The following is an 11,581-nucleotide window of genomic DNA, read 5'->3' on the forward strand; positions in this document are numbered from 1 at the left end:
TACTCTATTGGAGGTAGAATTATTTAAAAATTTAGCTACAGACACTTCACCACAGAACTCAGCATGTTTCTTCGTTTAAAAAAAAAAAAGTACCTGGGCTTAGCTCAGGCTTACAACCCAAACATAAAAAAGGTATCTATATAACTACAGAATTAGCGCAAAAAGAAATAGCATTCACGTCACTTTAGACACTGTTAATTTGCCTATAAGTATGTGCACCATGTATGTGCCTAGTGCCTGAGGAGGCCAAAAGACACTGGATCTCCTAGAACTGGAGTTACAAACCATTGTGAGTTGATTTGTGAGTGCTGGGAACCAAACCCAGGGCCTCTGCAAGAGCAACAAGTGCTCTTAACCACTAAACCATCTCTCTAGGCCCTCAATTTTTCTTTAAAGTATAAAACATCAAAATAGGGTATGGTGGTAAATGTCTTTAATCCCAGCACTCAGAAGGTAGAGGCAGAGCCAACTTGGTCTACATAATGAGTTACAGGCCAGCTGGGAGTATAGGGAGACTCTGTCTCAAAAAATAAACTGTCTTTTTTTTTAAAAAAAAAAACAAAAAAACAAAAAAACATAGCATTTTACATGTTTCTTGAACAGCAAAACTAAGATTATTTCTCCCTTAAGTACACAGGATCAACAGCCCTACCCCTAAACAAAACCCAAGTCTCTTCCACAGAGACACAGCATGGAGATCAATCCCTTCCTTTATTCTATAGCTATTGTTGACTAGTGTTTATCATCTTCTCTTAAAAAATATTTTATTATTTTTATTTTATGTGTATGAGCGTATTGCCTGCATGTACATAAGTGTGTACCCATGTCATGAAAAGCCCATGGAGGTCAGAAGAGGGCATCAGATTCCCCTGGAACTGGAGTTACAGATGATTGTTATCTGCCATGTGGGTGCTGGGAATTGAACCCAGATCCTCTGAAAGAGCAGCCAATGCTGCTGATCCATCCCTCCGGCTCTTGTTCATCTTCTGTACTGTAAATTTCTTCAAGTACAAGGATATAAATTATGAATGTTTCATATCTACAATACCTAAAACTACATTTGTGTATAAGCATTTAATAAGTATTTGCCATATCATAAAAATTTTTAAGTTCTTGATAGCTAATAAAGACACTAACAGTATAAAAGGAAAATCTACATGATGTACAATCTAGTAAAACCATGTGTTACATTATGATGCCCTGCTATATTTCACTAAATAGAATCACTAAAATGAGACAAAGCAATTTCAGCATCTGAAATAAGCTGTATTATCCCTTTTCTAAATGAAGATTCAAAGTCTACTTCTTATAGCGCTATTTCTGATACAGATTTTAAAATACAAGTCAGCATTCTCAAATCTTGATGAGATTTGAAAGACAAAACAAAAAGCCTTTCTTTCCAATGATATTAGCATTAATGGCCCTAATCTCTTTGAGATTTAATTTTTAAAAAGCTACAAATCAAGAATTGTGAATATGCCCCCTGCTGGCTCAGAAAATTTTAACTTGCAAATTACAGTAGGTTAATATAATTTCAGGATTATTTTTATATATACATTTTCTAGCAGAAAGAAAAGGAGAGAGAATGATAGTTACTATATGGAAATGTTAATGACAAATAATAAAGTTAAGGGTACAAGAGTATATACAATGACTGTTCCAAAAGCTCTCTCCCAAGTTGGTGTGTTAAGCCTTGTATGGTGGTCTAGGACTATAATCCCACACTGGGGAGGTGGAAGCAAGACAATCAGTTTAAGGTCACACTAGTTACATAGCAAGTTTAAGCCTGGGCTATCAACAAAACAAAGCCAGGAGGTGGGCTTCCTCAACAAACCTTTCCACCAATGCCCCAATCACGTCTTCAGCAAAATTCTTATCCACTATTACAACACTTTTCTTTTATAGTAGCAATAATTTAGCTGTTTAGGAACTAGTACAGATTCAATCACTTTCACTTATTTAATTCAACCAAGGAACACTGTCAATCCAAGAGCTAAGATTTAAGAAATGAAAGAGAGATGCTACTGAATCCTTTAACCTTTAAGTAAGATCTCTGCCAGAGGAGAAGACACACAGCATAGACAAAAGTGTAATATGTATAATGGTGCTTATGAAGCATTATTAGCACAAGGCAAAGAGACAGGTGCATGGAGGGCTAGGCTAGGAATGTAGCCTAGTGAGCACAGCCCCCAGCACCACATAAAATCAGGCATAGTGGCACATGCCTGTAATCCTAGCATTTGAAGTGGAGGGAGGACCATTCAATATCATCCTCATCTACCTATTAAGTTGGAGACCAATCAGTTGGTATACATAAGCCACTCTCCCAAAAAAGAAAAATGGTAAAGAAAATGAAAAAATAAAGCAGTTGATAAATATCATTGACATAAAATGAGGGCATTAAAGGCTCAAATAGGAGGATGGTCAAGTAAAATAAATATAAAGACATCCCCTTCAATGATTGTAGTTAGCATAGGTTTGAAGAGTGGATTTCAATGGTGGTGGTGACACACCTGGAGGGTACTATGAACATGTGAGTACTATGTTATGTGATTCAGTGAGTGAAGATACAGTTATTGGATATTCGTCCTCATATACAACAGTTTCACCTAATGAAAAACTATCCCTTCCTCTTGACTTCCAATTGCTCTGTCATTCCTTCCCATGGATGAAAAACCTATATGGACAGCTGGATTAGTAAACTGAATTACAAGGCAGACCAGAAATAGGGAGACTATTTAGAAGTTGAAACAGAAATCAAAACAAGAGATAATGAGAATTTGGATTAGGCCAGTAGTTGGTAGAAGGGGAGAACTGACATTGCAAAGTGTTTTTGAGACAACAGCTGGGCTTGGTGACTTGCTGCTGAGGCGGTGGTGTGGAAGGCAGTTAGATATGAAGACAGTACAGGAGTTTACCCAGAGTGACCACCATAGGTAGCTGTACTATACTGTAACTAAGACAAAAAGGAAATGGTCACCCAGGAGGCAGAGGCAGACTCAGGCAGATGTCTATGTGTTCAAGAGTTTTTACATTGTTTTTACATTGTGAGTTTTCACATTGTGAGTTTCAGGTCAGCCAGGGTTACAGTTATATAGTAAGACACTATCTCAGATAAATAAATTTAAAAAAAAAAATTTTTTTTTAAATTTTTTTTTCTTTTGAGACAGGATCTGGTTCTCCCTGTAGCCCCAACTATCCTGGAACTCACTATGTAGACCAGGTTGGTCTTGAACTCACAAAGATCCACCTGCCTCTGCCTCCTAAGTGCTGGGATTAAAGGCGTGCACCACCACGCCCGGCAAAAAATAAATAATAAAATTTTTTTAAAGAGGAGGAAAAACCACCCAACAGCCTGGGAGTAGCTGTGCTCCCAACCAGACCCCTCTTCACTGTGATAGCCTTAGCCTCTTCCCCAAGGACCATCACCTACTATTGTCTGACCCTACTTTCTCATGTCCATCTTCTGTCTCAAAGATAATTTAACTTTGTTAGGAAGCTGGAAAGACGGTGTAATGGACTGAAGCACATACTGCTCAGTCAAGAGGACCTGAGATCGATTCCCAATGCCCACATCAGATGGTCAACTACCTGTGACTCTAGTTCCAGGGGTTCTAAGGCCTCTGGCTTCCATGGGCACCCCCACTCAGTAACACAGACATACATGATTAAAAATAAATCTTTAAAAAATAAGAATATAAAGTAGCAAATCAGCTCATATAGTTCATAGACTATGGTGAGGATAGAAACAAGCTTAGACCTCTCCTTATTTGTGTGTGTGTGTGTGTGTGTGTGTGTGTAATAAAACCCTGCCTATAACAGGTACTTAAGTTTATATCACTGATTTGATTTCCAGGTTTATGAATTGGTAAGCTAGTGCCAGCAGCTACCTATATCAACTGAAAATTTAAGCAAGATAAGAGTATTTAAAGTGGAAGGGGGTGGGGGCAAAAAAAAAAAAAAAAGCAAGGTTTGGAGGCTACAATTCTTTACCTGTACATTCTTTGCAAATCAGATGCTAAGATTCCAGTGTCCACATATTTGCCACATCTATTACTGCTGAGGTACTAAAACAGAAAATAGGACAAATACAAGCTTGGTGATTTTAATCAGTAAACAAGAGACTGAGTTATTCCAATGTAAATTCTTTAGTAATAAAGTATACTACAAATAAAAAAGTATATTCAAACACAAATTAAAAAGCAAAATCACCAAGTAATTGTTAAGTCTATAATGGAGAATTTAATTAACAGGACTAGCCACTCTGACAACATAATAACTTCAAGGTACTGTGTACAGGCTTACCATACCATATGTTCCCAAACACATCAGAATACATCAGCAAATTGACCCAAACAGCACATGATTTTTTGTTTGTTGGGCCTTACTGTGTATCCCCTGGCTGCCCTGGATCTGCCTATGTAGACCAGGCTAGCCTCAAACTCACATAGATCAGCCTGCCTCTGCCTCCCCAGTGCTGGAATTAAAGGCTTACACCATGCCTGGCATCATATATTATTTTAAATGTGGGAGCACAGTATTGTTTGACATCTGTCAGACACTTACAAAACTATTAGCTCAAAGCAATTAAGTAATTTATTTTTATCATGAAATCACCTGTTTTCTTTTGAGATCGTCTTGCTGTTGCCCAGACTAGTCTTAAACTATAACACTTGCCTAACATATGCAAAGCCCTGGGTTCTATCACCCAGTCCCCAACCCCTGCCAAAAAGCTTTATTCTAGCCCAGCGTGGCACTCAGGAACATAGAGGCATGAGGATCTTTGTGAGTTGGAGGCTACCCTTTGTGAGTGAGCAAGTTTACATAGACCCTGTTTCTTAAAAAAAAAAAAAAAGTTTTATTTCAGATGTCTGAGACCACTGACAGGTTTTGAGTAGGCCTCCTACAAGCTCTAATTTTGCCTCTAAAATAATCTCTGATTGCTCTGTGGAAGAGTCAGAAAGTAGGTTCAGAGATGAGTTACTGTAACTACTGAAATAGGATAGTGGTGGTTTGGATGGATGGAGGTAGAGATGATGGATTTGGAGATGGTTGTTAGTGTGTGGGTTGGTTATTTTTTTTCATACAAGGGTCTCATTTTGTAGCCTCAGTTTGCCTTCAATTTTCAATCCTCCTGCCTCAGATTCCCAAGTGCTGGAGTTAGAGGAGTGCGACCTCCGCTTGGCCTGGATTTGTTATATACAACCAAATTTTTAACAGACTGAATACAGGATGTGAAAGAAAAGTCAGAATGCGCCTTTACGTTTTTCACCTAAACAACTGGATAGAAAGTGTCATTTTCTGAAATAAATGACACTAAGAAAATCTAAAGGGGGGCGGATCAAAAGCTGGAGTTCTTATGTAGAAGATACCAACTAGGCAGCTGGATATACCGAATTCAAGATAAAACTCGACACTAGGGCTAGAAATTTACGTGTCATGAATATAAAGCTAATACTTAAAAGTGTTAGGCTGAATGAGATCCACTAAAAATTATGGATAGGTAAGCGAGGAGTCCGAAGAAATAGAGAGCCTTGGCGCTCTTCTGGATCACAAAAGGGATAGTGCATAGAGCCGGAGGCTGAGGACGATGGGCAGACGAAAAACTAGGCTACAATCCACAAACTCCAAAGGGGAAAGAGTGCAACTTCCTCACTGAAACAAAGAATACAATAATAAAAAATAAATAAATAAAAACTCTCCCTCTTTTTAACTCGTACTGCTGGCAAACTGCAGCATCCCAAGGCACCCACCACACACTTCTTTCTAGTTAGGAAAATGGGAAGCACACGGGTAAAGTCCTCCGGGAACCTCTTTTTTATGTTCTCCGGACAACTCGGGTAACCGGGATTATGGACACACGGCACTGGAAGTCGGTTCCTGTGCTAACGCCACCGGAAGCGAGAATGCGGCCCACCTCGCCGAGGGCCGACCGGGTGTCGTGGGGACGTCCACGGGCCACTAGGAAACGGCCCGCGGCTGAAGCGCCAGGCCCCGACCCAGAGCCGCGAAAGAATGGCGACGCGGAGCCCGGGACCCACACGCACCTGAACGACCCGCTGCTTCAGCTTCGCGTCCACGAACACCGCGGACCGGGGCTTCATGCTGCGGGCCAGAGGACTCCACGCCGCCTCGCCTAACCAGCCTCTCTCCCGCTGCCCGCCGCACCGGAAATGCGTCCCGCGGAGTCAGGGGACACCGGAAACGTGGCGCGTGGGGCAGACGACACCGGAAACGGGGCAAGCGCAACCCAACCGGAGACATCTCAGTCTGAAAGCACTGCGAGTAAGAATCGCGCCGCCAAGGAGAAGGAGACGATCTGGAAATGCCCCGGGTTTCTAAGCGGTCTCGTTTTCAGGCTTGTCGAACTCGACCTGAGTGGCTAGACCGCTTTTGAAGACGTTCAGTCTTAAGCACAGGGATTAATAGACGTGCAGGGAAAGACAATATAGCCCAAGTGTAGGTATGAACTTCCCAGGGGAAGGCTGTACCTAGGTGTCTCTGTAATGGAGCCTCTGAGGGTGTTTTGTTTTGTTTTTAATATATGTATGAGTGTTTTGCCTGCATGTATGTATGTGCACCACTGGAGTGCAGTGCCCGTGGAGGCCAGAAGAGGGTGCTGGATCCCCTGGAACTGGAGTTATAGTCAGTTTTAGCCACAGTGTGCGTGCTGGGAACGGAACTCAGGTCCTCAACCAGAGCACCCGGTGCTTTTGACGACTGAGCCATCTCTCTTGTCTGCCTCTTAGGTTATATTGTTGTTTTTGTTTTGCTTGTTTTCAGTTGAGTTGTTCAAAGACACTCAGGAGGCAGAGGCAGGTGGATCTCTGAGATAGCGGCCAGCCTTTTCTACAAAGTGAGTTCCAGCCCAGCTGGGACTACAGGGAGACCCTGTGTCAAAAAGACAAAAAAAAAAAAAAAAGAATAGGAAAAGGAAAAATTGTTCAAAGGATACTTTACAACAAAGTTTAATTATTGCAAAAGAAGTTGGAAAGTGAATTTATGAGGGGTATTGTTTATCATTTAGAATGAGAGAGACATGCTGGTGTTAGAATAGCAGTGAAGGCTTGATAAGAGAAACTTTTGGGGCCTGGAGAGATAGCTCAGCAGTTAAGAGCACTGTTCTTACAAACGACCTAAGTTCAAATCCCAACACCCACATGGTGGCTAACAACCATCTGTAACTCCAGTTCTGGGGGATCCAATGCCCTCTTCTGTCCTCCCTGGACACTGTACGACAGGGGTGCACTTACACACATGCAGGCATAATACTCATACAAATAAAATTTTAAAAATATATAAATTTAATATATATAGAGAGGAGGGGGGACTTCTGATCACAAGAATAGAATATCTGGCTTGGATGAAGACCTAACATTCCAGAAGGGCCAGGTCAGTCACCTGGACGAGGGACCAGTTTAGGAAGGCTGGTTTACCTTAAACCATGCTATAGATATAGACAGAATAATTGATCCTTTTCCTTCCCAAAATTCCTGACCCTGGTACAGTAGTTTATCAGGATGAAGCCATGCAGCTTTTCTTTTCTTTTTTCTAAGCATGCTTTCCCCAACACGGTGAACTTTCTGGTTCTCTAAAGCTCTCCAGCCCACCATGTGGCTGTTAATCCACCACCTGTCTGACCTCTATGCTGGTTTAAATAGTAGGGCATTTTGTCCTTCTCTTTCCTCTGGACACTTGACATTTACAGCTTGTCTGCCCTTGGGTTGGTTTTTGGGGTTTTTTGTTTGTTTGTTTGTTTGTTTGTTTGTTTTGTCTTTTTGAGACAGGGTCTCCTGTAGCCCCAGTTGACTTGAAACTCACTCTGTGTAGAGCAGACTGGCCTTGAACTCACAGAGATCCGCCTGCCTCTGCCTCCCGAGTGTTGGGATTAAAGGCATGGGCCACCACACCTGGATAGGGTTTTTCTTTTAAACTCCAGTTGTCCTCAAGCTTCTGTTTGAATCCATTCTTAATTTTTTAATTTATTTTTATGTCTGTGAGTGTTTTGTCTGCATGTATGTAAGTGAACTCTTGCCTGCAATGTCCACAGAGGCCCAAAGATATCAGATCCCCTGGAACTGGAATTACAGTAGTTGGCTGCCATGTGGGTGCTGGGATTTGAACTTGGGTCTTCTGCAAGACCAACCAGAGGTCTCAACTGCTGTACCACCTCTCCAACCCCTTAAATTCCTTTATTAATGAGAATTAGGACCTTAAAAGGGGACCCCAGTTTCCCCTCTATCACTAGTGAGCATCCATGCTGGAGATCAAATTTAGCTCATACAAGACAGGCAAGCATTCTAACTGAGCAACACCAGCTGAACTACATTTCCAGCTCCAAATTTCATTCTTCTTAATGGCATAATAATATTCTATTCCTTTTTAAAACATAAAATCCTTTTTTTTTTTTTTTTTTTTTTTTTTTTTTTTTTTTATTTTTTTTTTTTTGTCTTTTTTCAGACAAGGTCTCCCTGTAGCTCCAGCTAGCCTGGAACTTACTATGTAGACCAAGCTGGCCTTGAACTCACAGAGCTCTGCCTGCCTCTGCCTCCTAAGTGCTGGGATTAAAGTTGTGGGCCACCACAATTGGCTTTGATTTTGCTGTTTTTATGTTCCAAAATGAACAGTATGTAGGTGTTCCTTTTTTTCTCCACATCCTTGCCGGCATCTATTATTATTTGTAATAGCCATTCTGACTGGAGTGAGATGGACTCTCAATGAAGTTTTTTGCATTTCCCTGTGTCATACTGTTTTAAACAGCAGCTAGACAATTTTGCATTCCTAATTTTAAGACCAGCACTCAGGAGGTGGAGGCAGGTGGATCTCTGAGTTCAGGGCCAGTCTGATTTACAGAGCAAGTTCCAGACCAGCCAGGGATGCATAATAAGACCTTGTCTCAACAATAACAAAAACAATTGCTCAAGCTGACCTTGGCGGCTTCTGCTGTAAACCCAACACCTCTGGAGACTGAGAACTAGGATTACTGTTATTTAAAAGCCAGCCATGCCATGTAATGAGTTGGAGTCCAGCCTTGATTATGAGGGAATTAATTACAAGGAATTCTATCAGAAGTCTCTTCTATCAAAAGAATGATCCCAGGGATGTAACCTTCATAATGCCATTTTGTGATCTCTCCCACCTCATAAAATGTTTATGCACAGACCCTGCTGCCTTCCTGGAACTTGATGACAGGAATGCTAACTTCTTCCTCCTTTTCTTCATTTCCTTTGTACGAATTCTTTTTAAAATTACTCATCCTTGCCCCAAGTGGAGGTCAGCTTGGTCTATATAAGTTTCAGGACAGTCGTTCTACATAGTGAGACCCTATCTTAGGAAAACAAAAACAAACAAAACCTAGTGTCCAATCTTCTTGCAAAGGTAAAAGCTGCCTTGCTGAGTTGCTTTTGCTTTTGCCGCATATCCTTTGTGCTGTATCACTGGCTCCTTGGGCCTCAGATTTTCTTTCCAACAGGATGCTAGACAGAGAACTGATATGATAAATATTCTGATAGAGGTATGTACAAGGTACAATGGTAGCACAGTTCTATCTGGTATATAAAACTTAATTGTACTTCCAGCTGTGACCTATGAACCCTTAATGAATCCATGACTTTATGATGTGTCAGGCAAATCCAGTTTGTTTTGCCTTCATTCTAATTTTCTGATCTGTGTCTCAAGTGACCTTGCTGACACACTTGTTCTCCTTTCACACATTTCATGCACCAAACAGAAAAATTTTTAAAAAATGTAATCAGATCAAAGCATTGTCTTCCTTAAAACTCTGTGGTAGAGGCAGGTCATAGTGGCCCACACCTCTAATTCTAACACTTGGAAGGCTGAAGCAGACAGATCTCTGTGAGTTCACGGCCAATCTGGTCTACATAGCATGTTCCAGACCAGTCAGAGCTACATAGTGAGACCCACATCTCAAAACCAGAAAACATATCTGATAGTAAATTATTGGGCTGACAAGTAAAGGGGCTTGCTGCCAAGCCTGACAATCAGTGCACAGTCCCCAGAACCCACAGGGTGGAAGGAGAGAACTGACTCCCACGAGTTGTCCTCTGACTTCCATGTGTGCACCCACCCATCCAAACACTCAAAATAAATGTCAAAAAATTACAAAAATTATTTTGCTAAAAGTGTACAAGGCCTATGTGGCCTTGCCCTGCCTGCCTTTGACTTCTCAAAACTCACATTTTCTGTTTCTTAAAGCAGCAAGCTTTCACTGGATTGGTTTTTTTTCAGTCCCTGAAACACTTGGTGCAAACCTTCATGTACTTTCTCTATCTCTGTAACTGAGTTCTGTAGCCTGATCTCTTCTGGTCCTCAGGTGTTTCCTCATCCCCTTCAGAGTACTCATAACTGCCTTTAACTGATAGTTTGTTTTCTGTTTCTTCCTCCCCACTCCTATGCTCGGTATAAGCTTGTAGATGCCCCCAGTCTTTGCTCACTTGTATCTGTAAGGTTTATAACAGTGCTTCACATACACTAACTGTTCAGAAAATACAGATCAAATGAATGTGACAGCTGTAATTTGCTTCTAAGGTTTATCACTCTGAAGTTATCTTTCCCCTGTATTCAGTTGCTACTTTATTGCCAGTTCTCATGAGAGAGCATCTGGTTTGCTTCGATCATTTCTGTACTTGGAGTGTAGAGCAGTTCTTGGTCTATAGTAGGGCTACAGTCAGAACTATTTACCAAAGGAATGAATGGTTGAATAAAACACTGGATTCTGTAAAGATCTTAAAATGCAGCAGGGTCAGAAACCCTGGTATAACTGAGCATAAGCAAGCAACTGTGAAAGGTCTGGAGAAACTGAGGTCAGGAACTGAAAGCCAGCCCTGAAGCCAGGAGTGGTAAGGCTAGATTTGTGCTTTCAGGTGAAAAGTATAAAATGCAAGTGGGTAGAGAGCGGATACTAAAGCAGCCAGACTTGGTGGCACACATTTGTAATCCCAAACTGGGGAGACCAAGGTAGAAGGCAGAGCCTCAAATTAAAAGCCAGCTTGGGCTACAGAGCGAGATCATACTGCAAAAATGCCCAAGAAAACAAAACCAGAAAAGGATGTATAGAGAAAGACAGAAAATTTCATACATGGTGAGTAACTTCTTATGAGTGTTCGCCGGTTACAAGCGTTCAGTGGATACTCAACTGAAGCCCCGCCGCCTCCTGCTTGTTCCCGGAGCTAGTGAACTGCATTTCCCAGCATGCACCGCGCTGGACGATGGCTTTCCCGGACCATAACTCCCGGCATGCAGCCGATCCGGGCGGCGGGGCCCTAAACTGGTTTGACGGGCCGAGCGGCGGCAGAGGATGGAGGCGATGGTGTTCCTCTTGTCTCTCATCGACTGTTGCGCGCTCATCTTCCTCTCCGTGTACTTCGTATCCTTGCTTGGGGCAGACCGAGGCGGGCTAGAACCGGCCCTCGAGCACGGGGCTGCCCTCCGGGCACTGGGCCCGAGGGTGGGCCCGGCGGGCGCGAGCAGGTGTGGGGTGAGGGGGCAGCGCAGCTTCTCAGCTCGTCACCCGGTTGTAGTCCTGGCCAGCCCGAGCCGGCTTCCCCCCCCCCCCCCCCCC

General features: G+C 42.3%; 2 protein-coding genes across 4 annotated transcripts in view; one reads left to right on the top strand and one right to left on the bottom strand.

Annotated features, from left to right (window-relative positions):
- Nvl (nuclear VCP like) overlaps positions 1-6,408 on the bottom strand; it is a 78,441-nt gene extending 72,033 nt beyond the window's left edge. For 2 of the 3 annotated variants that reach the window (XM_029559008.1, XM_029559007.1), the window contains exon 1: positions 6,048-6,408. In XM_029559008.1, coding sequence (XP_029414868.1) covers positions 6,048-6,264 — 217 coding nt within the window. In that variant the 5' untranslated portion in view covers positions 6,265-6,408. Of the gene's footprint in view, positions 1-3,993; positions 4,068-6,047 lie in introns of all 3 variants that reach the window. The other variant, XM_008823714.3, reaches the window with a different exon arrangement.
- A 4,800-nt stretch (positions 6,409-11,208) lies between these two features.
- Positions 11,209-11,581, top strand: part of Cnih4 (cornichon family AMPA receptor auxiliary protein 4) — a gene marked incomplete in the record, with an annotated part of 26,741 nt that continues 26,368 nt past the window's right edge. The window contains 1 exon segment of the mRNA XM_008823715.3: positions 11,209-11,386. Within this exon segment, the coding sequence (XP_008821937.1) occupies positions 11,318-11,386 (69 nt within the window).

Source organism: Nannospalax galili, unplaced genomic scaffold (assembly GCF_000622305.1).
Source record: "Nannospalax galili isolate Female #2095 unplaced genomic scaffold, S.galili_v1.0 scaffold368, whole genome shotgun sequence".
Classification (NCBI taxonomy): Eukaryota; Metazoa; Chordata; class Mammalia; order Rodentia; family Spalacidae; genus Nannospalax; species Nannospalax galili.